Here is a 26,598-nt window from a genome sequence, read left to right as displayed (position 1 = left end):
TTTTCCAAGATTATACTAGCACGGTAGTGTTACATCCGAATAAAAAATCCTTATCCCGGTTGTTGTTAAAGAACCATATGAAATAAAATCACAAAATTTCTATTACATCACTGCCAATAAGATGGAGGATCACATGACTCGTGAAAGAATACGTGGTACTTGGCGAAAGCAGGGGCGCCATTATCATTGTAGGGTATTGCAGCACGTTACGGCCCTGGTTTCGTGGAACATATGCAGTTGTATTCAGGCAGTAGACGTCTCAGAAGCCGGAACGTATCGAGTGCACGTCGTGAGCAAAAAAAAGAGTTACGCATAGTACGTAAAGCCGCAGAAATCTCGAGCGGATACCAATTCGACGACAGAAGTACTTGTCATCGAGTAGGAAAAGTACTGAGAAACTAGAAGGCATCGACACGGTGTTACGGCGACGCGGCTAACCGTATTCACGAGCAACTTCCATAAGCGATATCGTAGAAAGACGTAAAACGAGACACTGGGGTACACCCGATAGGGAGATCCATCTGTCTCGATACACCCACGAACACCCGTTCAATTTTCACGCTAGAAGGCGGCCGTCCAGCAGGGCGATACCATTTTATATGACTTTTCTTCGACGTCAAGGTGAGTAGGAACCATGGCATGATACCGACGGCGACGTCCTATCCAATATCATTTCAGTTGCTTTCCGACGCTAATTTTAGCGACCAGCCATTTTGGACACGAGAACGTGTGCGATCCGTGGAGTGGCTCTCGTTTCTACGGAAATTACCGTTTCTCTGTCCTTTTTGCATTCTTCTCTTGCACGTTATTGCCTTCCCTCCGTTTATCTCTTTTTCGCTTTCTACATTTTTTCCATTTCTCTTATACTAACGATAGATCGATATTACGCTACAAATTATTAAACGTATCTACCGAAACGACCGATTGTTCCTCGAGTATGCGATAACGCGTTTGCGGTGTGGCGATGAATCACGTTTCCTTTTTCGGGCGGTTTTGGAAAAAGAAATGAAACGAAGTTACGAAATGGTCTTGAATTCGTTTCCTTTCTAAATTTTTTTACATACGATATTGATATTTATTTCTACGTTGAGTGTAATGTGCAACGTCATCCGCCATCGGCAATTACGACGAATTCACTGATCCGCAAAGGAAACTCGTTTGTTTGAAATTTTCCGGCATGTTCGAACCATACGTTTAAAAATTTTTACAGCCAATAAAACGTACGAATTCGTATCGCTGTGTATCTATTCTCGATTATACGTTTTCTGTGCTTGCCCACAAATTGTTGTTGCGTATTGATTCAAACGGAACACTGTACTTCGCACCCTTGTATTAATTCTTCCAGTATCTGTACATACTACATTATAAAAGCACACTTGCAAATATTGTTTAATTAAACATTTCTATTATCTTATCGCACTGTTTGCAGCACAGTATTCAGATGTTTTTTTCCTTAAATTATTTACCCCTTCATTTTAGAAACATTATATAAGATTAATTATAAAAAGCATACTTATTCAAGTATGCTTGAACAGTCGATATCTTGAAATATCTTTACATACGTGTATTTCGAAATTATATTGGGTCCAGCGGAGCTTGATTCGGCGTAAGATCACAAAAGGTTAACTCTTAATTCGATATATGAGTTTCTTATGGTCATACAATATTTATACTTTGATTCGTTAATCTGTTTCGAGTTTCGATTGTTTAATAAACAGTCTCTGACTCTTTTAAATAAAATACATAAATTATCCTGATGGTAATAAGAATTCGTAAAGTGAATAATGGGGTCTTTAATCGTCAGAAGGAAGCGATATCTCGCTTCGAAACCGATTCTTCGAACAGTCTCGTGTAATCGGACCTCTTCCCTTCGTATACGCTCGCCTTATTTTTTTCATTTATCTGCGACTTAAGATGGCCTGCTTTGACCCTTAAGTATGCATTGCTGCACGATAGCAATGCAAAATAATACCTCTTAATCAGCTCCAGTGATTCTCAAACGGTGTTCTTAGACCGGAAATCGTTTCCTTTGAACCGCGTTGTTCCCGGATAAAATCTCTGAACGGTCCTCGACAGAAACGCTAACGTACTCTTAACGATTTTGAACGTTCATTTACGATTTCCTAATCGATCGATAGTGGTTTCAGTTTTCTTTGCGCAACCACTTAATGATTGTGACGCATCGAAGATAACACTGTGACGACTCGAAACAATAAATGATAGCAAATGCTCGAATCTCAACTAGCGGTGGAGACACCGGTTGGTAATGTCACTTTGAGAGTTACAAAAACATTTTCCTCGTTTCTGGGATACAGATGCTTAAAGTTATAAAATGAATTGGGTTAATCAGATTCCAAGTAGGTGGAAGAACCAGAATGAACGTTGGGAAATCTTGCCGTCAACCATCGTGTCTACTTGCTTATTTCCCTGGTATTCTCGGACATTGACTCGCTGTGCTACAATGCTCGAGTGGACCATGGCCAGACCCAGAGACACATACAGTAGTTTCAGAGTAAAAATGTAATTTAACCAGTTTGTGAAATTACAATGAATCACGTTTATCGAATTCCTGAGCGCTCTAGTGTGCCGTAATTGTGTACCATTAGCACCCGCAATAATGTAATTTTTTTCACCCTCGTGTGCAGGGCGAACGAGGTATTTCCATAAGGAGTCGCATGCGGCATTATTGCGACGAATCTGTCTCGGCATAGTATGTCCTTTTCGCGACGCATCGCGAACGATCCAGCTTGCTCAAAACGTGTCTGGGTGACATAAAAGATTGATTATGCCCAGAGAATGCATAATACATGTACTCGAGTCGCGCGGCCGCTAGATAATAACCGTTCTAAAATGCATAACCGTGATCCGTTGCGCGTGCGATACTTTCATTGCGCGATTGTCGTTAAACTTGACTCTGTAATGGACGCCTTAAAGGATAAGGCGAACGCTCTAACGCACGCGACTTCGTTACCTTATGCAAACCAATGTCGGGAACTGTTACCTGCCCCTGCTTCGGTAACAAATGGAGGCAACACGACGTTCGGATTTCCTGACGTTTCATTTACTTAGACATCTGGTTACTACGATACTTAGGGTGATCCTAGAGGTCAGAGGTCCTTGGTCAGAGTCTATTACATCCTATTATGATAAAACTCGTTACTAAATGGGGTGGTCCTCTGTCCAGTGTGGGTAAAAATAACGTATCTCGTCGTATGCACGAGACAATACACGGTATACCCTGTCCTCGTGGCTAAAGATCACTGATCACTCCTGCCTGACCTTACTCGTACCGGTCTATAGCCCATTATATTAAGATTTACTTCGAGTCGAGTAGGTCATCCTCTGCTTACCACGGAAACTAATGTATCTTATCCAGTGCACCGATGCACGCCTCACACATGTCCTCGTGGGGCGAGAGATCGCTGAAATCTGACCTTGCCTCGAGTCCGGCGCACGCCGCCGTACTAGAAATTCCGCGTCGTTCGTTACGTCCGGATCGGGCCACGTTCCGATCAATATGCGGCGTATCTCCTCGCGGAGAACGCGTGCGCGACCATCGGAGGCACGGAGTAGGCCGATCCGGGACCCGAGAGAGCCACGAACACGCACGACGTCGACAACGACGACGACCCACGACGACGACAACGACCACGACGACGACGACGACGACTACGACTACGACGACTCCAGTTACGGAGGCAGAAAGCACGCAAACGTCCACAGACATCGTCCACGATTCGTCGTAACGTGTGCGTCCACGTAACAAGCGCCGCGAGACCGACACTTTTCGGGCGAATTATTCAGCGGAACCGGCGATTCTCTTCCTCGATTTAACTCTCCCTATCTGGCGAGAGTCTCGAGGAAGACGTAGGGGCACCAAGAGTACCACCACCACCAGCAGCCACGATCGCAAATCACGACTTATGCGTCTGTACCGAGCAGGTAAAGATCCTCGTCGGCGCTGCACCTCCTCGTCGCTCGATAGGGCAACTCTTGGCCTTTAGGCTATCTTTAGGGGGAAATACTTTTCGTTACCCGTCAGTGGAGATACTCTCGAAAGCTTTGCATCTTTTCGTAACGGCCACCAAGAGGGTTTTGCAATCGGTGCTTGTGAAGGAGGCGACGAATAGCGACTTCCCCCCAGTTCTTCGATCACAGACCAAGGGACTAAAGTTTACGAAAGGTGATCGCGATTTATCGTCGATTGTTACCCAACGGTCACTGTTCTTACGATGTTCTTGTCGTGCTGCCAAGTTCCTGCCCGTCCGTCACGATTCCGTGGAACCCGGGGGCCTCGATTCTTCGCAGATGTCTCCTTCTCCGTTGGTTTGGTTTCGTTTTTTTACGAGTAGCTTACCACGCATCGACGTGGCCTCTTTAAACATTGTGTGACACGGTGCAACGTGACCGTACGCATCGACTACCTATCTCCTTTTTTTTTCTCTTTCTTTTTGATCAAAATGCGTTTCCATGCGGCGACGACCGGAGACCGCTGCCAACAAATGCTTCAGCTGAATGTGTATCGCGGACAGTGTGTTCGTGCGACCACGGATTTGGTCTAATCACGTTGTGGTGGGAGTGGTTTCACACGTTTAACGCGAGCGAAGTTGGCCGACGAACGATGCGATTATACGAGCCTCTCGAATTTCGTGATCCAGTGCTCTGCGTTTGTCACGCTGCTTGAATCTTTGGTGGGGATTTACCGTGCTCTCGGCGTTCTGGTCTCCTTTTTTTTCGTATTCGAAACACTTACGACGTATTGGAAATACACGTACAGTCCTTCCGTTTTCACGCTGATCCCTGTATTGGAAAAAAATCGAAATTAGCTGGGACCAAGATCTATGAGAAAGTATTTCGATTGATCACCGTTTGGTAAGCTTAGAGGAACGAACAATCGTCGAAACGAAAGAAGTGGGTGAACGTGGGTTCGTGTACCTGTGCAGGGAGCTTGAAAAACTGCACGATTGTTTGACCGTGATAAACGTATGGCCGTCGTCGGTCATTGCACCGTGCAATCGACAAATAAATAACTAACAATTCGATGGTATATAGGAACTTCGCTACGTTGCAAGTTTTATAGGCGATTCTTCGTTCGCGTCACTCGGGTTGTATATACGGTAACTACTGTTTAATGATAATGAAGATATCGATCGTTTTGTACGTAATTCTCCGCAGGTCGTCGATAATCTACGCGATGCGGAACTTACGTAAACAAGAAAATATTCCGGCTCGTAGAATGGATGGGAAGCTTGATTATAAAAATACGTACAACGTCTACGTTTGAAACGCGTCGCGCGGAATTTTAGCTGCTCGGGTTCACAATATGAAATTCTGTTTCCATTAGAAATGGATCGATACGATGGGGAGCACCTTTAGCGCTCGTCGCTGCATTGATAAGCGGCTATCGCTATGAAACCACCGTGGCTAGAATTCTAGGCTATTTTACTTCGCGTGTCCGCCATCGGAACTCTGTACTTACTTACATGTAAGAACGTCAATATCTTAAGGGGCGTTAATAACGTTGAAAAGAGACTTCTTCCAACGGGAAATAGCACTCCTTTCTTCCTAACATTACTTCTGTAATTATAATACAATTCTACAATATAACGTTTGAAAAAGTATGACAATTTTTATAACGATATGAGACACATTCTTCATACGAACGATTGATATTTCTTCTTATCTGTTCGGAACGACTTACGTGATTTAATTACCTCTAATGATTACAACACAATCATCGCCTGCGTTACCGTGCCACCCAAAAGCGGATTACGCTGTTCTTTTATACAGGGTGTTCGGCCACCCCTGGGACAAAATTTTAATGGGGTATTCTAGAGGCCAAAATAAGACGAAAATCAAGAATACCAATTTGTTGATGGAGGCTTCGTTAAAAAGTTATTAACAATTAAATTCAAAAATTTCTAATCGTTCTGGAAAAATTATTTTCGGTTGCGGGGGTCAATTACAATCAGTTTTTAACATTAGACATGCCCACGAAATCCTGCCCACTTTCTAGAAAAAATCGAGTAGGTGCTGAAATTTTTCGGCGAAAAAGAATTTTTCAAATCGTTCTGAAAAAATTATTTTCGCTTGCGGGGGTCAATTACAATCAATTTTTGTCATTAGACATACCCACGAAATCCTGCTCACTTTCGAGGAAAAAAATAGAGAAGGTATGAAACTATTCGACAAAATTAAAAAATTACAAATCGTTGTGAAAAAATTATTTTCGGTTGCTGGGGTCAATTGCAATCAGTTTTTGTCATTAGACATATCCACGAAATCCTGCCCACTTTCGAGGAAAAAAATAGAGAAGGTATGAAACTATTCGACAAAATTAAAAAATTACAAATCGTTGTGAAAAAATTATTTTCGGTTGCTGGGGTCAATTGCAATCAGTTTTTGTCATTAGACATATCCACGAAATCCTGCCCACTTTCGAGGAAAAAAATAGAGAAGGTATGAAACTATTCGACAAAATTAAAAAATTACAAATCGTTGTGAAAAAATTATTTTCGGTTGCTGGGGTCAATTGCAATCAGTTTTTGTCATTAGACATACCCACGAAATCCTGCCCACTTTCGAGGAAAAAAATAGAGAAGGTGTGAAATTATTCGACAAAATTAAAAAATTACAAATCGTTGTGAAAAAATTATTTTCGGTTGCTGGGGTCAATTGCAATCAGTTTTTGTCATTAGACATACCCACGAAATCCTGCTCACTTTCGAGGAAAAAAATAGAGAAGGTATGAAACTATTCGACAAAATTAAAAAATTACAAATCGTTGTGAAAAAATTATTTTCGGTTGCTGGGGTCAATTGCAATCAGTTTTTGTCATTAGACATATCCACGAAATCCTGCCCACTTTCGAGGAAAAAAATAGAGAAGATATGAAATTATTCGACAAAATTAAAAAATTACAAATCGTTGTGAAAAAATTATTTTTGCTTGCGGGGGTCAATTACAATCAATTTTTGTCATTAGACATACCCACGAAATCCTGCTCACTTTCGAGGAAAAAAATAGAGAAGGTATGAAACTATTCGACAAAATTAAAAAATTACAAATCGTTGTGAAAAAATTATTTTCGGTTGCTGGGGTCAATTGCAATCAGTTTTTGTCATTAGACATATCCACGAAATCCTGCCCACTTTCGAGGAAAAAAATAGAGAAGATATGAAATTATTCGACAAAATTAAAAAATTACAAATCGTTGTGAAAAAATTATTTTTGCTTGCGGGGGTCAATTACAATCAATTTTTGTCATTAGACATACCCACGAAATCCTGCTCACTTTCGAGGAAAAAAATAGAGAAGGTATGAAACTATTCGACAAAATTAAAAAATTACAAATCGTTGTGAAAAAATTATTTTCGGTTGCTGGGGTCAATTGCAATCAGTTTTTGTCATTAGACATACCCACGAAATCCTGCCCACTTTCGAGGAAAAAAATAGAGAAGGTGTGAAATTATTCGACAAAATTAAAAAATTACAAATCGTTGTGAAAAAATTATTTTCGGTTGCTGGGGTCAATTGCAATCAGTTTTTGTCATTAGACATACCCACGAAATCCTGCCCACTTTCGAGGAAAAAAATAGAGAAGGTGTGAAATTATTCGACAAAATTAAAAAATTACAAATCGTTGTGAAAAAATTATTTTCGGTTGCTGGGGTCAATTGCAATCAGTTTTTGTCATTAGACATATCCACGAAATCCTGCCCACTTTCGAGGAAAAAAATAGAGAAGATATGAAATTATTCGACAAAATTAAAAAATTACAAATCGTTGTGAAAAAATTATTTTCGTTTGCGGGGTTCAATTACAGTCCTTTTTGATGAATAGACACACCCCCGAAATCTTGCGCATTTTCGAGAAAAAAATTCAGTACGAGCGAAACTTTGAACGTTAATAACTTGTTAACGAAGCCTCCATCAACAAATTGGTATTCTTGATTTTTGTCTTATTTTGGCCTCTAGAATCCCCCATTAAATTTTTTCCCAGGGGTGGCCGAACACCCTGTATAATAGGCGTTTTACCTGTTGTCCAAATCAAAGGAATCCCGTCTAGATTGGTATAATGCCTGGAAAAATATTTTTCGATGTTCTTTCGATCGTCGTCGTTTTAGAAAAACATTGTCGGAACGATGATCTTTTCGACTTAGTCGTTTCATGAATTTTAATCGTACAAACGAGGAGAATGTTGCTGAAATGGATACAACGCGCTGCATATTGTTGGAACAGCTTGCTAAATTAAACGCATACAAAACATGGAAGTATGTAATAGAAAATAGAAACTTAAAATGATGCTATTGCGCTGAAAGAGAAATATGTTAATCGTGTGAGATTAAGTAAAATATCGCAGAATCGCGTGGCCAATTCGGATGTACGAAAAATATAAGCCTGAAATTGAGTAGCTTATAAGTTTACGTAATGCTCGTATTTATCGCAAAAACCATAATTGTATCTGAAATTTGATCGCAGCAATGTTAATTCTTGTTACGTGTGGATAATATTAATCTTTATATCGAGAATATCTAATTGTTCAGGTAATGGTAATACTTATTCGATACGTATCGACACACAGTTGCAACGATGGATTATCGATATAAGTAATTTCGATTGCATAAGAACATATCTGATCACAGATAAATGCACTGAACAGAAAGATTCATAAAGTACACACCTTGTATCGTTCTGTTTTCGTTGGGTTACTCGGTATGTTATTAACAAATTCATTCGAGAATTCTCGGTTACGTTTGTCACGATCGGTGACAAAGTTCAGATCGATGAGAATCCATGGATTATGAGCTGCTCACTCTAATCGTTACCGTCTTCTGTCCCGCTGTTCGTTTGTTCTGTTTCGTGATAATGTCGTTTCGCGAGGATCTGTTTCGTTCTTTCGTTCCAAGCGGCAATACCTTAAAACGTTTCTCCAGCAGGCACGTCCGCGTGTGACTTTCGCTATCATGATTCTCGTATGGTCGGTTTCGCCGAAAAACCGCCTAGATGATCGTTGATTACCGAGAATAAATGCAACACGAACGCTGAACAAAATTTCCGAATCGTTAGCGACCCACGAGAAACAGGCAACCGACGCACAAATGACCGACATATACGTTCGCACGCGAGGATTCTGGTAACAAAGAAATCATCCCCGATGGTAGTCCTATTCTTGTAAACGTTTTTAGCAGACCCGCGGCTGCAGTTCTCGAATCGTTTGAGTATATCGTACGCGAATGGATAAAAAAGCAAGCACGAAAAATTTGTATCCCTTCTCATCGCGGTGTGTTGAACCGACGACGGCTCCTGATGTCTAAGAAGCGTCTCGAATTCTTTAAGTTGAAATGATTTGGGTCACTGAACATAGGTTTGTATTGTAAAAATACGCGGTTACTTGAGAACTCGTGTGAACATTGTTATTAACGGTATTCGTTGAAACACCTACGAATGTTTATCGTAAGTGTGCACTGATTCATTGGCTGCTTAGAGTCGGAACAGAATCAACTGCAACCCTTCCTCTGGCGCAGCGTTAGGCCAACAGAAATCTGAAAGCACACAATCAAGTAAAAGTAGTGGATATTACTGGAACTTAGTGACCTTCGCTGGCCAATTGAGTTTTATTCGTCCGTAGTTAGGTTTGATGGTGGTTGTGGTTACAGAAACATTCAGGATATCATCCAGAGGGAAAGGATCGGTGTACAGCAAAGGCGGCGGTAGTAGGACATTGTCCAAGCGACTTATAAACGGCAACATCATCTCCTTCGCACGGTACAATCGTTTGTTGCGTGCAACCTGCGAGTTAACCACTCCAACCTGGTACCCAGGCTTTCTTAGGGGCACAAGCAACGGACAGGCAGCGTGTATGATCATTGAAGACTACCCCCCTCTGCCCACCAAACCGAGGCAATATCTTCATCAAGATACCACCCAACGATTTCTGAACCACCTGGTCCTGCCTAAGCACAGGACCTCAAAATTTTCCAGGTTGGTGACGACGTGTAGAGCGGTTTCGATACGTCGTAGAAGAAGGGAACCGAACTGATTAACGTTTGATTTGCAGTAATAGGCATCGAAAGCTACAGCCTTTCAGAGAAACGTGACTGGCGTCAGGGGGTAGTGCGGCAAATCTCACCGCAGACAACAAAAATCACCCTGACTCGACACGTTACGAGCTACCATCGGGTAGCCATTGCCTGGCAACGTCGCTGCACAGCAATCAAACTGCCGCTGGGAAACGTGAAAAGTAGATCCAGAAGGACGAGAACGAAGACATTACCTACCTGAACCAAAACGGCGATAGGTGAAAGTATCGAAGCGAACAACCAAAAAAGCGCGCACGGCTTGGAAACGTCAGTTCCCGGCGCGATCCGTAAACGCGTTCACAACGTCTCGTCAGAAGTTGCTGTCATTTCGTAAAGACATTAAGTTAGCGAGGGGTAAGAGGCGGAAACATCAGCCACCATGGGGAGCGTCAACGTTAACCGTAACGTTAGCGATGCGTTTTACCGCTACAAAATGCCGCGAATTCAAGCCAAAGTCGAGGGAAAGGGTAACGGCATCAAGACCGTGATCGTGAACATGGTTGACGTCGCCAAAGCTATCGGAAGACCCGCTACTTACCCGACCAAGTACTTCGGCTGTGAACTCGGCGCACAGACCCAATTCAATTTCAAAGATGAACGATTCATTGTCAATGGTTCGCACGATGCCACTAAATTACAAGATCTTCTTGATGGATTCATTAGAAAATATGTTCTATGCCCGGCCTGCGACAATCCGGAAACCGAGCTGATAGTAAGCGCGAAAAAGGGTACTATCTCGCAGGGATGCAAAGCCTGCGGTTATCACGGATTACTGGAAAGTAATCATAAATTGAACACCTATATCCTGAAGAATCCACCAAGCCTAAATCCAGCAGTTCAAGGTAGCTCTCTAACGGAAGGAAAACGCGGAAAACGTTCGAAGCGCGCGAATGGCGATACCACCACCACGACCACTGCTACCGCTAATGGCGATCGATCTGGTTCCCCCGAGAACGATACTAGCACAACCGATATCGTGGTCGAGGCTCCCGAGAAGTTGGCAAACGAGGATGCAGACGATGTTAATTGGGCAGTGGACGTATCCGAGGAGGCAGTCAGGGCTCGTTTGCAAGATTTAACGGACGGGGCGAAGGGAATGACCATCAACGATGATCTCGATAAGACTGAAAAAGAAAGAATGGACATGTTTTATAAGCTAGTGAAATATCGTCGCGACGCTGGGCAACTGGACAACCATAAAGAGCTGGTAACGGAAGCTGAACGTCTGGACATCAAGACGAAGGCGCCGTTGGTTTTGGCCGAACTGCTCTTCGATCAAAATATTGCTGCTCAAACCAAAAAGTATCGCGTACTTCTGCTTCGTTTCACACACGACGATATTAAGGCACAAAAGTATTTAATCAGAGGAATCGAACAAGTTATAGTCCTTCATAAAGATGCTTTGATGCCGAAAGTACCTGGCATTTTAAAAGTAAGACGATTATTCCCTTAATTTTTTAACGATCATTATTGTTATGTGATGTAATGGTTCTTCTTGTGCAGCTGTTTTACGATGCGGATATTTTGGAAGAAAAAGCCCTATTCGAGTGGTCGAGCAAAGTCACCAAAAGATACGTATCGAAAAATTTGTCTCAAGAAATTCATGATAAAGCCACGCCGTTCATTACCTGGCTGAAAGAAGCAGAGGAAGAAGATTCCGAATCGGAAGAGGAAGATGACGATTTGGAGGTACGTTCAAAGAACAATCTAAATGTTTTCATAACAGTAAAATGTAACTTTGTCTTCTTGTGTTCCCCTTGCAGATCGAATACGACGATAGAGCCAAGCAATCGCTGAAACCACAACAATCGTCGCCTGTTCAGAAGCCTGCTGTGGGTAACGATGACTCGGACGATTCAGATGATTTTGATATCGATGCCATTTAAAAACGAGGAAGATGCTCAGTAGTCGGACTTTAATAAGTGAACAAAAAAAGTAGATGGGAAAAAAATATGTCCGATAAATGATGATAAACGATCATTTCTCACACGATACAAAGAGTCGCAATGCAATGTCTCATTATATATAGCATTTTGTTATTTTAGGCCAAGGAGTGATTACAATGCCATTACGACGATATACGACAAATTTTAACTGTTCACCAAGTTTAGCAATATTTATCTGTACGGTAATCCTTTTAATTGTTTCTAAATAAGGTTATTGCGAATTACCATTATTTGTAACGATTACTGAATGATCTTTTCAATAATCAATGCTTCTGTACCTTGATACGCGTCTCTTTTAGAAGAAAAACACAAACACGATATTAATAGTTCTCCATCGTTACTGGGAAGTTGGCCTGCTAAAAGCGTTCTCTATTGTATCTATTTACTATTCAATTATTAATTATTCAAATAAATATGGTTTACCGCAATATACATCTGGAGAAATTAATTCTAACCATCTGGAGGGAAATGCAATGCGTGAAATCCATCTCCTTTCATCCTCGAATCCTCCCAATTGTTATGCGACTGACTCTTAGATAATGAGGCAATATATTGCATTGTATTTATTAAACGAATAGAGAACTTAGGCTTGCAAAGAAAGACATATTTGTAGTTTGCACGTTTCTTTCGACAATCTAATTAATAAACAGTGCGTAAAGCTTTTTACTATTATAATAACTGCAGTAGTGTCTACATAAGTGACTGCATTTTACTTTGCCCCTTATCCCGAACGCGGACATTTAATTTTCACTGTATATCTATATATATCAAGACTGTATCGACGAACAAGTTTCTCGTGGAATAGTTCGTTATTTTCAACGCTAGATGGCGCTCATTTTCTACCTTGTGGGATTATGCTGACTTGATGCACGTGGTTCGTTCCACGTATGATGCGCGTGCGTTCGTAGGCCCACCCCTACGACCACGGATATTAATATTTGAAATGACTGAACGCGTGTATATAACAACAACAACAATAACAAGTATTCTTTATTCACGCTAGGCGTACAAGTCTTGGTTTAACAACAGGAGTTTTTACTCTGGATCTTTTGGAGGTGCTTCTTCGTGCAGTTCTTACAAAGCAGTGGTTTGAGCGTCCTTGCATTTTGGGGAGGACGCGCTTTCGCCCTGCTGCGCTGCGCGCGCAGCCTTACGGCGGGTTCGCATTTAACGGGAACTGCTCCCCTATATTCTTGTGCGGACGAGACCATAAGTCTCGACCCCACAACCTCAGGCCCTCTGGTGCTAAAAGGCCCAAGTTTGTCGAGAAATCCATCTAGCGTAGACAATACGAACTATCCCACGCCAAACTTGGGCGTATATGTCGCCTTGGTATATATAGATATACAATGAATTAGGTAGACTAGTGCCCATTTAAATGTCCGCGATCGGTACAATGGTGTAGGATTATTCTTGCACCGACAAGCGCCAGTTAGCACAGGTTGACTCTGGTTACTGGAAAGCAGGTAACCTACTTCCACTATGTTTGCGGTCTAAGATAGAATTTACTTGTGAAACTATGCCCATGCACAAAGAAAAGTAGAAATTACCGATACGTGTTGCTGTGTCCGAACGCAGAAGTTAGCCGTGTACTTGCAAATTGTGTACCTATAATAATTAGCCCTTGTTAAATTTGAAATCTGCCAAATTTGATGTAGAAAGTTTCTATTACTTGTACCTAGATTTATGGGCTGAGTTTGTAAGCCCAAAATCTCTATTTGTTCAATAAATACCATAGATCTGACCCGAATAATTTCGACATTTATTTGTTTGTTCTTCCTTAAAATTTGTTTCTTATTTTCACTATCCACTTAATGCCATGGGAGGGGAAAGTCACCAGTTTTGATCAAAATCAAGATGGCTACCAGGAGCAGAATTTCGATTAGTTCCAGAACTGGGGAGTTTTTTGCTTACACGGCATAAAGCGAGTATATATTCTTCAAGGGACGTACGTGGTTTATTATTAAAGATGACAATATCCGCATCTTTCGCAATAATTGAAAGATGCCATAGATCTTTCAATAACCGATTTGAAGACAAAATGTCGCTTCATAGAAACTACCAAAGGCATGGGTAATTCTAGTAAATGGCGCTATGATCGTTCGGAGTCGCTCCCGTCGCGTTTTTACGATCGGCTGATGGTTGCACTTGTAATCGGGAGATTTCTTTGGACATAGTTACTTTGAGAAATATATTTTCCATCTGCACTCGATTCCATGAGAATCCGTAATATTGTGCAAATCGGAAGCGACGCGTAGTTACTCTCTGCTTCGATTCTGAACCGTGAAATATGTGGTTGTTGTACTCTCGTTAAGTTCCACGGTTCTCGCCATCTTAGTCTGTCACCAACCGTGCGGGGACGGATTTTCGTACTTCGCTTACGTTTCTACGAACCGTTTTTGCAATCGTTCTTTGGAACTGTGGAAATTGCTTCACAGTGAATTCAAGTCCGGTGAGTGGAAATCCGTATTTTTTTTTTGTCTCTCGGGATTATCGTTAATAGTGCTGCTGTACGTCGTTGTCAGACAGATAATAGAACATCGAACACTGGAATTAACGGAATTTGTTCGTCCACCTTAAAAAAAAGATTCACCTGAAAGCTCGTATTTGAGAAACGCATCGAGGATCGAGCCATTCTTTAACAAAGTGGGATGATACACTGAACAGAGGAGGATTCCTGCATGGACCGTTCGGAAAAGTAAGTACCGATCGTTGCCTTTTTAAATGTACTTCTCTCTTGTTTTTTTCCCCAACGCGTATAAATGGAAAAACGCATCGTTTGTTCAGCTTGAAATTGCCACGCCTTCGATAGCCAGTTACAGCCGGAAGTAAATCATTTTAATTAATTTCTGTAAGATTATGCGGAACCGTGACAGAAAATCAACGACCGTGACGATAATTGCGATTGAAGTTATTCTCTTATTCTGGTTCATTTAGAAAGGAACGCGCCTCGTAAAATTTTCACCAATTTGCTAAATAGAAACGAGGCCCGTGCACAAAAAACGATTTCACTTTGTCACCGTTTCTGGTACTGTGGTTTTCGTGTGCATCGTTACATAAATCCAGACAGATAAACAAACGTTAATTATAAACTGTCGGATAAGTCGAGACTTTTTCAGAAAAGACACGCATCAAATTAGGTTAACAATATGGTGATGCGTCGTTTCGTTTGTCCTTTGTTTAAATTGACGTAAGATCAGTTAGTTTCTTGTTTCTTATTGCGTGCTTGAGACACGTTCGGAAAGAAACGAAGACCGTACATATGCGATGCATTCTGTTTTCCTACAAAGGACCATTCCTAACCTAAATAGAACTATCGAAGATTCGAATAGTTAACATATTCGCATGACAAAGTTTCCAAGTGATTACACAGTGCCATAAACCGTTACCATATTTTATTATATAGAAACGAAACTTGAGACGAATATACGATTGTCACACGATACGAATCTTAATCAGCATGTTAGCCGTTACGTCTTACAAATATAGACCTTCGATTGTCTCATGCTGTCACACCATTTATAACTGAAAAATTCACTCCATTTAATTGGCGCGTCTTTGACTTGTTTCTATTTAAAAAGGATCTACCGTTTGAAATTTACGGATAGTTGCTAACCAAAATAGGCGAGACAGCGATTTTTACTTTGAACTATGCGAGATCTAGTCTCGCGTGAATCGTTGTACAAGGAAAGTGAATGGAAAACACCGAAAGTTAATGCATGAGATGAAGTATCCGCGAACAAAGATTGTATCACGTGCGTTCGATTTGTTAGAACTTCAGAGCGACGGTACACAGATATCTATTGATAATACCGATATGAATATGTACCAATCGTTTCGTAACGGAGGATCGGTCTCAGCAGCTATTCGATTTTTATTTAACGCTTGTCGATCGCACGATTGGTTGGGCATTACTGTATTTTCAAAATTCGCATGTTGTTTATACAGAGTGTTCAGCCAACCCTGGGAAAAATTTTAATGGGGTATTCTGGAGGCCAAAATACGACGAAAATCAAGAATACCAATTTGTTGATGGAGGCTTCGTTAAAATGTTATTAACGTTTAAAGTTCTACTCGTATTGAATTTTTTTCTCGAAAATACGCTGGATTTCGGGGGTATGTATATTCACCAAAAATGATTATAATCGACCCCCGGCAATTGGAAATAATTTTTCCAGAAGGATTTGAAAATTTTTTTTTCGTCGTAAAATTTTACACCTTCTCCAATTTTTTTCTAGAAAGTGGGTAAGATTTCAGGGGTATGTCTATTCACCAAAAATGATTGTAATTCACCCCCACAACCGGAAATAATTTTTTTTAAACGATTTGAAAAACTTTTTTGTCGAAAAGTTTCTGCATCTACCCGATTTTTTTTCTCGAAAGTGGGTAGGATTTCGAAAGTATGTGTATCCACCAAAAATGATTGTAATTGACCCTCGTAACCGAAAATAATTTTTCCAGAACGATTTGAAATTTTTTAATTTAGTTGTTAATAACTTTTTAACGAATCCTTTGGTTTCTAAAATCTCCCATTAAAATTTTTCCCAGGAGTGGCCGACACACCCTGTATACGTTTTTTCGATGCTGCAGTATAGTGACTGCAGTACGCGAGTCCAATCAGAACGAATATTGTACAACTGGGATGCATGTATGCTATTTGTATAATATTAAAGAAAAAAGAAAGAGAAATCAACGTTGGTGGGTGCCTCCAGTTTTTAGCAGTGTACGGTTTGGTTTTGTTTTTGTATTTTATCTAATTCCGGCCATCTTTGCTGCATTCTCCTTGGTCCGTGAATTCATCGGAATTAAATTCGAGAAAGCAATTTTACACCGTGCATAGATACCTCGCTACGTGCATGTAGTGCATTTCTCTACGAACGAGTGCACATGGTTATATGTAGCACTTCCAATGTTCTGTCGTCATGCCGTGAGTCATCGACTACCAGTCTCTATTCCCCTTGAAGTAAAATGATTGCGAAAACGATCTACGAACGACGTCTTTTTTCGCCACGGGCCTTTAATACATTCCACAAAAGCCACGGGATCCAGACGAGTTAATTGGTTAAAAACTGCCACGTGAAATTCGTATTGCGATCAATAATGTGTGTCTGCGTTGGTATTCGCTCTAATGCGATCTGCTTTTATGCCCGAAACGCTGCAGAGCACGCTTCATCCCTGTTTATGGAAGAAAGCCAAGAGATAAACAGGGGAAAGAAATCATTGATTGCAAAGAGGATGCTTTTACCAAATCAAAAAACAGGACATCCTCTCTTCCTTATAGTTCTTGATCTTCCATCAGCCTGAAAACATTCTTATGTAAGTTAGATTTTGTTTAAAGTATGCAAAATAAATATGTCACGCGTATACTTTGTCGAGCTTATGAAGAAAGTCTATTGTTTCTTGTCAGGGTTCAAAGAAGAATCGCGAAGCTGGATGTGGGCCCGTGTCCTCGACCTGCGAAGTGTTGTCAAGTGTCATACACGCGTGTCGCCCTCTTAGAAGCTTCATTCATCGCACCCTTACGCACCCTCGGGTTATTTCTACTGACCGATTAACGCTTATTTGCGTATGGCTGTAACGACAGGCGTAGTACGATGCTTTCTTACGTTAGAAACGCATCATTCATTCCGTTGTACCTGCCGGACACATCGCCCATACGTCTGTGCACGCATTTCGTGCGCGGCGGAGGAGACTTCCGCAAATCCATGGGGCGCATGCGCCATTTTCCCACCCTCGTCTCCCCCATTTTGTCCAGAGGGTGCGAAGCCAAACGTAACCCCTCAGTAAAGAATTAAACGCGATTCCGCGAGGTGTCCTCTCTCCTCCCCCTTTAACAACAATATTACGGGCCACTCTAGTGTACATATATACAAATTATAATTTTTTTACGGTCGTAACACGAGACAGATGATGTTTTTACAAGTTCGATTTACCAAAAGTGACAATACGCCCGCGACATTACCCGTGGAAATTCTAGAGAGATCGATATAGTAGAAAGTTGTATCTCTTTTTTTTGTACGGATTAGCTAGGTCCAACAGTCTCCAACATTACCGATGGGTAGAAGAGATATGTCAAGAATGCTGAATGCTTATAGAATGTGAGTAGTTCTTCTCTACTGACGAATTCACGCTGTACTATCCATTTTGATTGTTATCGTTTCTTTGTGTTTCTTTCCCATTTTTTTTCTTTCTTTTTTAACACCGTCTGGCCGGGCATTTTTACGTAAACATATCGAGCTCTAATTGCCGCGCACTTTCATTAGAAATCTCATACAATTTGTTTTTCCCATATATATATATATATATTGTACGGTTCAAACTTTAAAAAATCAGAATACACATTACCTCGGCTACGAAACACTTTCATCGTAGATTTACCATGACTGCAGAGTTTCGTGAAAAATCGATGCGTCTGGCGGAGATTTTCCCTGTTTCCTCTTCAACGCTTCCCCCACCTGAAGAATGAATTAACGATGAAATATTCTGTTCGAAATTTCGTAATAATATCGATGTTTGGTTTTCGATTCGAACTGAGATATAGCAGAAATAGTGTCGATCAAGGCTGTTCGTTAAACGATAGTATTTCAATTGAAATCGCGAGGTCAAGGCCTGTTGAGGGATGGACGATTGCACGAGGTCAAGGTTTGCAGGTCCAAAACCCTGAAATTATGGCCACGCTAGACAGCATTCGTAATTCTTATCCGTAATCGCGCGAACGTACGCCAATAGGCAAGTTTTACCGATTTCGCGTTGGAAATTTGCCTTTTTCGATAATTTGCTGTCTCCCTTCGTGCCTATATACATTCTGTCGCATAAAAGACATACCGTAATGGTTACGCATGCGCTGAAGTATCGAGCCATTGATTTCGTTGGGTTTAACGCGGTCCCAACATGGGGTAAGTTTCTCGTCGAAACAAATCCAACTATAATTGATATTTGTGGTACTTTGTGCGGTTGTTCGAACGTGTTCACGATCGTTTAATCGTCATGTGTACGGGCTGTTCAATAATTTTATCCATTAAACAGATTACTTGATACGTGTGTCGCATAAGAGACGCGCTATGCAGTCGCGCACGCGTGTGTATGTATTAAACCATTGATTTCCGAGGATCCAACACGGTTCTAACGTGGACAAAAGTTTCATTTTGAATTAATTTTTTTTTTACCACCGATTCTAATCGTTTACAAAAGTGTTTCGATCGAATTACGAACAAATCGAAGATCGTACGTTTCCGTAAAGACGAAATTGTTCTCGTTAGTAAAGCACCTCGCTGTTAAATATTTTTCGACGGTGAATGTAGAGCTGAAGTAATTATGGTTCTTTAAGAGTTTTCATTTTTCTGTTTGCAGCAAAAAAATAGAAAACATTGGTAGAATGACGGCCATGACACAGGAAGAAATTGTGGCCGGTGCGAGGACTGTCGCCCAAGGGCTGGAGGCCCTTCGTGTCGAACACGAAGGACTCCTGCAGGGTTTACAATGGCAGGAAGAACCAGCCGCGTTAGACAAAGCCAACTTGTTGTCAAAAAACATCGAAATGATAGGACTGGGCCTCGGGGAGGCCGAGGTGATGATGGCTCTCGCGAATCACTTGCAAAAGGTCGAGGCTGAGAAACAAAAGCTTAGAACGCAAGTGAAAAGGTTGTGCGAGGAAAATGCTTGGTTGAGGGACGAGTTGGCTGGAACACAGCAGAAGTTACAAGCTAGCGAGCAAGCAGTAAGTAATTGGACCGTGTAAAATTTCTGTTGAATCTATGGAAAGAAATTGAATTGCCATTGAAACGATTCTGATGCTATTAGGTAGCCAAATTGGAAGTAGACAAAAGACAATACGAGTTCATGGAGAGTATGAGACAGTACGATACCGACCGTCCAGCCGATGATGAGAACGTCAAAGACAGACCTAAAAATAATCCTGTGGTCGACCTGTTCCCCGACGACGATGTGGATGACCGAAGTAGTAAGTGTATGTTCACTTTTGTTGTCACGTGGTGTTTCCAAGTTTCCCTTAGATCTGCGCAAACATGTAGAAATGTTATTTTATTACGATTAATATAGCGATATCGCCGACACCGCCGTCGCAATTTGCGCAGCAAGTGAACGCCGGATACGAAATACCAGCGCGTTTACGTACACTGCACAATTTGGTTATCCAGTACGCGGGCCAAGGTCGGTACGAGGTGGCGGTGCCTCTTTGCAAGCAGGCGTTAGAAGATTTAGAAAAGACCTCCGGTCACGATCATCCGGACGTCGCCACGATGTTGAACATTCTTGCATTAGTGTACAGAGATCAAAATAAATATAAGGAGGCAGCGAATCTGTTGAACGACGCGTTGGCTATTCGCGAGAAGACGCTCGGCGAGAACCACCCCGCCGTTGCCGCGACGTTGAACAATTTAGCAGTTTTGTATGGGAAACGTGGCAAGTACAAAGAAGCCGAGCCGTTGTGCAAGCGTGCGCTCCATATTCGCGAAAAGGTTCTCGGTCGCGACCATCCGGACGTCGCGAAACAGCTGAACAACCTCGCGTTGCTCTGTCAAAATCAGGCGAAATACGTGGAGGTCGAATGCTATTATCAGAGGGCCCTCGAAATTTACGAGGCGAAACTTGGACCGGACGATCCCAATGTCGCGAAAACAAAGAACAACCTCGCGTCGTGTTTTTTGAAACAGGGAAAGTACAAGGATGCGGAGGTTCTGTATAAGCAAGTACTGACCAGAGTACACGAGAAAGAGTTTGGTGCTATTGCTGGCGATAATAAACCAATTTGGCAGGTATAGTTTACATTTATACTTCCCAGAGTCGTAGTAAGGATAGCGTAGTTCTAAATTGCTCGAGTACATATCTGGCATTACGGGAAACTATTCTTTAATGTCAGGTGGCGGAAGAAAGGGAAGAGAATAAGCATAGAAATAAAGAGAATGCCCCGTACGGAGAATATGGAGGCTGGCACAAAGCTGCCAAGGTAGATTGTCCTACAGTCGCGACTACCCTGAAAAATCTTGGTGCGTTGTATCGACGACAAGGAAAATATCAGGCGGCAGAAACATTGGAGGATTGCGCCCTGAGGACACGAATGGATGTAAGTATATTTTAATCCTCTGATTGCGTGCACGGAACTCATCCAGTTATTATTGGATCGTTAATTTATTTATACCGGTAAAAATATTTTTAAACCCTATACAATCTGGAATAACGAAATTTCCATTAGTCGTATTTTACTGAATATTAACAAGACCCATAACCTCTGTTTCGTTTAAATTAAACGTTAGACTTAAACGAGTATTTGTTACTCAAGTTGTTGTTTCTTTTGGACTCAGACATTGGAGTTTGTGAAGCAAGGAAAGGTCGCGCAGATTTTACTGGATGATAAGGGTTACACGAGACGCGGTTCAGGGTCCAGTCTAGCCAACAGCGAATACGAGCAACACGAGGAGGTAAGTTGTGTCAGATATAAGAATAAATATTAGTCGCACTGCATGTTGTAGCACACGATTAGTCGTCTACTATCCTTTTCTTCTTTCTTTTTGTTCTTTTTTCGTTACCCGGCCCGTTCTGACGAATTGGCGATACAACACACAATCACAGGGCTCGCTGCCGCTGGTACAAAGGGCGCTACATGAAGGACAGTCTGGCCACCACGACGCTAGTCCTAACAAACCCGGTTTTAAAAACAAGATCTTTCAAGCTTTTGGGATTCACTCTTCCACGTAGGATTATCCTTCGTCTGTAGTATTGCCTGTCGTTTGATTATGCCCGGTCATACAAAGATCCTTTTCGGTATTATGTCACTCGAGGTCTGTACTCTTAGGACAAGAGGTGATATTTACATACGCTGTTCGATATGCATTACGTTTAGGCATTCGTTTGAAAGAAAAATTCGTAACGGTGTACCCAAATGCCGAGGAATACTACGATCTTGCGAAATGTTTTAACGATTTGACGCTCCTGAATACAAGCATTTATAGGAGAATGCATAGTTGAACGTAAGAACGGGCCTTTTTTTTGGCGATTTTGGGCATTTGATACTGTTTTCCGCAGCCAGGTATCCCCCCGACAATGCGACGAAAGCACATCGTAACTGCACATTCTTTTATTACATTTACAAAGTATTTCGATAACGTTCATTGCTATTTCTATGATCGTTCTGGCGAAAGTATTGCGTAGAAAAGTACTGTAGCCTTCATAAATCTCTTCCACTCATAAGCTGTGATAATAACGCCCTTCGATGAATTTCGTTTTTCTTTCATTTCTTATTTTTGTTTTGATCGAAACCGACGACATTTGTATTTCGTATATTTTAAACTGTTAACCAGGATTCGACGAAGGTGCTTTCTATGGAGCATTTGTTCTTCATTTTTCATTATTTATCTGTAATTACGATAACTATTGAAACTTTTTACGCTTGTATTATACACAGCCATATAGAAAGTGACTAGAATAAACAAAGCTTCCAGAGACAATTATATTTTCATATTGAATATATTTTCATATTTTTGAATATATTTTCAATCGTAGAAATAAAATGATCGGATCTTCAATCGTTCGAGCGAACGTACCATTCGATGTTTCAGCTATTTTTCATTTTTTTAAGTCAAAGTACTGTGAAGCTACGCGTATAAATTATAAGTAGTTGATTCTAGCAACAGCTTTGCTTAACTATATAATTCGGTATAGATATGCAAAGATGACATTTGAAAATGATCGACGTGCAGAGAAGAGTAACGTTATGACGATTTACAGATCGATGAGCGAAGAAAATACGTTATTCTCTGTAATGGACGTCTCAAATGATACTTTCGTTATAGTCTATGCTGATTTTAATACACACGTGTACACACATTTTAATACACACACACACACACACACACGTCTTCTTCAAGTTTGCAATGATTTGCATCATCAGTTTACATGCATTATCTCGTTTATATATTAATATGTTTAATTGAAACTTTTAAACGAAAGTTTTATCTGGCTTAGGATTACATTGATTGTGTCTTGTTTTAAACGCGATGTGAGGTGTCTCGAAATTAACGTAATGTTCACGATTCTCCTTCAGAGTATTATGTATTTGTAAGCAACTTGTGCAATTCGCGTTATTTATATGTATTTATACATACATATATGTTATATTTTTTAAACGTTCCTCATTTGTACAACAAATGAACTAGCAAAGTTACAGCATCGATCTATTTAAAAAAAGATCTAAAAAAGGCATACGAACGAAGGGTATTTTTATCCTTCGAGGCACCTTATATCTCATATTCATCATTAAGCACTATAGATGATACTTGGAACTTCTGTTCAGACGAACAGAAACTAGTTTTGTTATACGATACATGGTATAATGTCTGAATTCGCAATCGATAACTATGAACTGGATAATTTAATATAAGTAGTGCCTTGATACTTTAATGAACGAACGAATAAATTATTTTCTAACCTAAATAAGATTTTTAATTAAATATAAATCGAAGGGGAATATCTTACACGCTTTCCGCTTCTTTCAGCCCGTTTATTATCACTCTCTTACTTATAATCTCTCTTTGTTTACTGTACGTGAAAATTTTGTTTCAAGACTTTGCATACCCGAAGAGGACCAGAAACCAACTGATCGAAACGTCGTTTCTGTTAACCAAAGCGTGCCATTTGGTACGTTGCCCGTTACAGTTCAATCGCAAATACATTTTTACCAGCATCTTATTAAACTTTTAAGCGTTATCCACGCGATTTACGTTTTTAGGGATGTGTCGTGTACAGAACGTTAATATTCTTTGTGTATGTATTTTTTGTTATTACTTAATTATGTGTAGAAAATACGTTTCCTTTTTGCACAGACCAGAGAATGTGTGTAACAGGTTTGCATCATTAATTTTCCTCGCACGCATTTGTGTTTTTAACCACCATTGTTACCAGTCGTTTTTTTTTTTTTTCGATATCTGCGTTGTCGTTTTGTTTCGCTTTGATTTGAGTATTCTGTGGGCCGGGACTTAGATAAGGATGCCATCGGAGTACAAAATTCGTCTGGACAGCAAACGGGACAAAAATAACCGAATTTCAGTGGCAGGTGCGTATCCGTAGATATTTGTAGAATATTTTATATTATTTTCCGGCGTTTTTAGTGTTTTAATGTACAGAGGAGTTTTTTTTTTTATATAATTATCAACCACTCAATGTCCGCCATTGTTTTACTCTTTCCCGCCATTTTCTTTTGTTTACACATTATCGGAGCGCAGACCTTTCTTTCGAGCTGTATTAAATACGATCCAAGTTATCGTTTCTTGTTAGGGTGATTAATTACTGCTCTCTTATAATCAAGCATGGGATATTTGACAGTGCCTTGTACATATACAGATTTGTGTTTGCGGGCAGTAATTGATTATTGTACACGTTGTATTGGTATTTGATCATATTTCTGCTTGTCACGCATTCCGAAAATTTACATCATGTTTTTTCAGCTTATGTAATGTTTATCAGAATTCTTAAGAGATCTCGTGTCTTTAATATAAAGTAAATTTCAATCTTAAAATTGAAATATCTCTATTCGGTTCAACGAGACATGTTAGACAAATGACCGAATATTCACATCACCGACTCGTTTCGTTGAATCGTGTATAGATCGTTCGAGCCCCAAAAAGAAAATAACTACCATCGAAGGCACGAGATCGTTAAAGTTTTTTTTGCCTGAAAGGTCTCACTGGAAAACCTTCTTTTGTTTCAGGACAAGTATTACTTTCGTTCGCACCCAATAAAGGATACTATGTAAGAAATATACGTGAAACGATAAATTCGGATGATACAAGGACTCTGCATTGTTTACTTAACGAAACATTGACCGACGTCCGTTCTTGGTCTGAATCGTTTAACGTATACAGCACATTCCAACTGCTTTTAATCTGATTCATCGTAACGAAGTACTCATGTTGCTCGTTTAACTACGGAAGCGACCGACAGTTTGGAATAGAAAAAAAAGGTTACGAGGCGAATTTGGTTTACCTGCTTCGAACGTATTATCAGAATCAAAATCCAAGCGATCCACACCTACGATTATCACGCGACAGATAGAAATAAACAACCGAAGAAGAGAAAAACTGCAAGCTGCTGTCTTAAAAACCGTGATGTATTCAATATTATCCACAACTTACAGAGTGACGAACAGTTTCAGACACGCCATCTGCATGTGTGCACGCGTATCGAACGAGCCGATATGCGTATACATATCCAGATATCCTTTTCGTTGCCCATACATGATCTAGAAAATGCGACAACGTGTAATCATTCCATGAGCTAGCTTTTTGGATCGACACTTATGAAACGATTTACATTTATCATAGGGGAATGTTTGTATGTCGCTTAGCATTAAATATACTCTTTACACACCATGCACATTATAATTATGCGAGTAATTTCATCATCCTTTTTGAGACTAACGAGTGTAACAGGCGGTAGGAGAACCGATTTTCCTTTCATTCTTGTACATTCTCTGGAATTTGATTAAAGCAAGATAACGCGTGCAGCAATGGAAATACCCAAATCTGCCAACAGCGTTGATTTTTATGTTCTATTTAGAACCATAAATTTAAGTTCTTATATATATATATATATATATTTATATATTTGCAATATTTAATTTATTTCTGTGTTTGATTCAAGCAGACACGATAGATATGTATTATAAAATTTGCGACATTGGTTTAAGAAGGGTACTTAACGTGATTATTTAAATGATTTCAAACATCTTGCGAAATTTATCGTTCGAATACATCGCTTGCTTTAAAACCAAGGAATATTGTAACCGACTGTGAATGCAAAATATTTATTAAGTCTGAAATTGTTTAATCGTTGCGCAGCTACGATAAGACTGAACGGTGATCATTTGAATTAGTCGAGTCCTCGCGATAGATTTAAGAAATTTTCATTTAATATTTTTATCAGTTTGTTTTTAAAAATTGATTTTCGTGCAATGTATGTCGCTTAACTCTTTCATTGCGGAAGATCTTTGCAATTACTTTTTGCTATATGATTTCTGTTACATGCACAGAGTCATTCTAGCTGTTAAAGTTTAGTTTCTTCCTATCTCTATTATTATAGATTACTAGAAAGTAACGAAAAAGTACAATATGTGATCAGAATTGCATCGTATATTGCATCATACCTGTTATACCAGTTGATCACTAAGGAAGACATTTTAAGCACAATTTATTCCAGATGGGTTAGTAGTTTATTATTATTATAATACGAGTAGTAGTATTAACGATCACGTATTGTAAATCGGTGAATAATACATCAGTATTATTCGCTGGTTTATAACAATTAATACTAACACGTATAATTTATGGCTGTAAAGTAGTACGTCATAGTTTTATTATCGTGCAAGTTAACGTCAATATTTTAGTAGACTTACATAGTACTTTTTAGAAAGACCGTCACAGTGAAAGAGTTACAGAAGTGGTTTTAAAATGGTGGAAAAAAATTGCTTGGCTATTTCAAAGAAGTCACGAGCGCGTATGTGAGTTGCTTTGACAGTGGTTAAGTGGACTGGTCTAGTTCAAAAGATTCAGAATTACAACA

The 26,598-nt window shown here is 40.3% G+C and overlaps 3 protein-coding genes across 12 annotated transcripts; all 3 read left to right on the top strand.

Moving 5' to 3' along the window:
- The first annotated feature begins 234 nt into the window (after positions 1 to 234).
- On the top strand, positions 235 to 10,196 carry LOC122396819. The gene is made up of 3 exons (XM_043395519.1): positions 235 to 621; positions 9,659 to 9,983; positions 10,060 to 10,196. Exons 1-3 carry the CDS (start codon positions 600 to 602, stop codon positions 10,097 to 10,099), a joined length of 387 nt encoding a protein of 128 aa, XP_043251454.1. The 5' UTR covers positions 235 to 599; the 3' UTR covers positions 10,100 to 10,196.
- Positions 10,197 to 10,448: 252 nt separating this feature from the next.
- On the top strand, positions 10,449 to 12,449 carry LOC122396818 (eukaryotic translation initiation factor 5). Its single transcript, XM_043395518.1, has 3 exons — positions 10,449 to 11,513; positions 11,585 to 11,770; positions 11,845 to 12,449. Exons 1-3 carry the CDS (start codon positions 10,461 to 10,463, stop codon positions 11,965 to 11,967), a joined length of 1,362 nt encoding a protein of 453 aa, XP_043251453.1. The 5' UTR covers positions 10,449 to 10,460; the 3' UTR covers positions 11,968 to 12,449.
- A 1,701-nt stretch (positions 12,450 to 14,150) lies between these two features.
- LOC122396862 (kinesin light chain) lies at positions 14,151 to 25,489 on the top strand. Of its 10 annotated transcripts, XR_006259068.1 has the most exons (10): positions 14,151 to 14,479; positions 14,553 to 14,725; positions 18,054 to 18,125; positions 19,378 to 19,744; positions 19,828 to 19,993; positions 20,086 to 20,801; positions 20,906 to 21,109; positions 21,348 to 21,464; positions 23,606 to 24,094; positions 24,749 to 25,489. XR_006259068.1 is itself a non-coding variant. In XM_043395591.1 (9 exons), the coding sequence occupies exons 3-9, from the start codon at positions 18,082 to 18,084 to the stop codon at positions 24,791 to 24,793; spliced, it is 1,659 nt and encodes a 552-aa protein (XP_043251526.1). In that variant the 5' UTR covers positions 14,151 to 14,479; positions 14,553 to 14,725; positions 18,054 to 18,081; the 3' UTR covers positions 24,794 to 25,488. The 10 variants fall into 10 exon arrangements, 9 of the variants coding, with proteins under 9 accessions (XP_043251526.1, XP_043251519.1, XP_043251522.1 ...); XM_043395591.1 differs by lacking the exon at positions 23,606 to 24,094 and having other exon boundaries at positions 24,749 to 25,488; XM_043395584.1 differs by lacking the exons at positions 23,606 to 24,094; positions 24,749 to 25,489 and adding an exon at positions 21,616 to 22,731 and having other exon boundaries at positions 14,557 to 14,725.
- The last annotated feature ends 1,109 nt before the right edge of the window (positions 25,490 to 26,598 follow it).

Source organism: Colletes gigas, unplaced genomic scaffold (genome assembly GCF_013123115.1).
Source record: "Colletes gigas isolate AHSC1104 unplaced genomic scaffold, ASM1312311v1 Colletes_gigas_Sc00008, whole genome shotgun sequence".
Classification (NCBI taxonomy): Eukaryota; Metazoa; Arthropoda; class Insecta; order Hymenoptera; family Colletidae; genus Colletes; species Colletes gigas.
The sequence above is the reverse complement of the archived record's forward strand: the minus strand, read 5'-3'. Positions and strand labels throughout refer to the sequence as shown.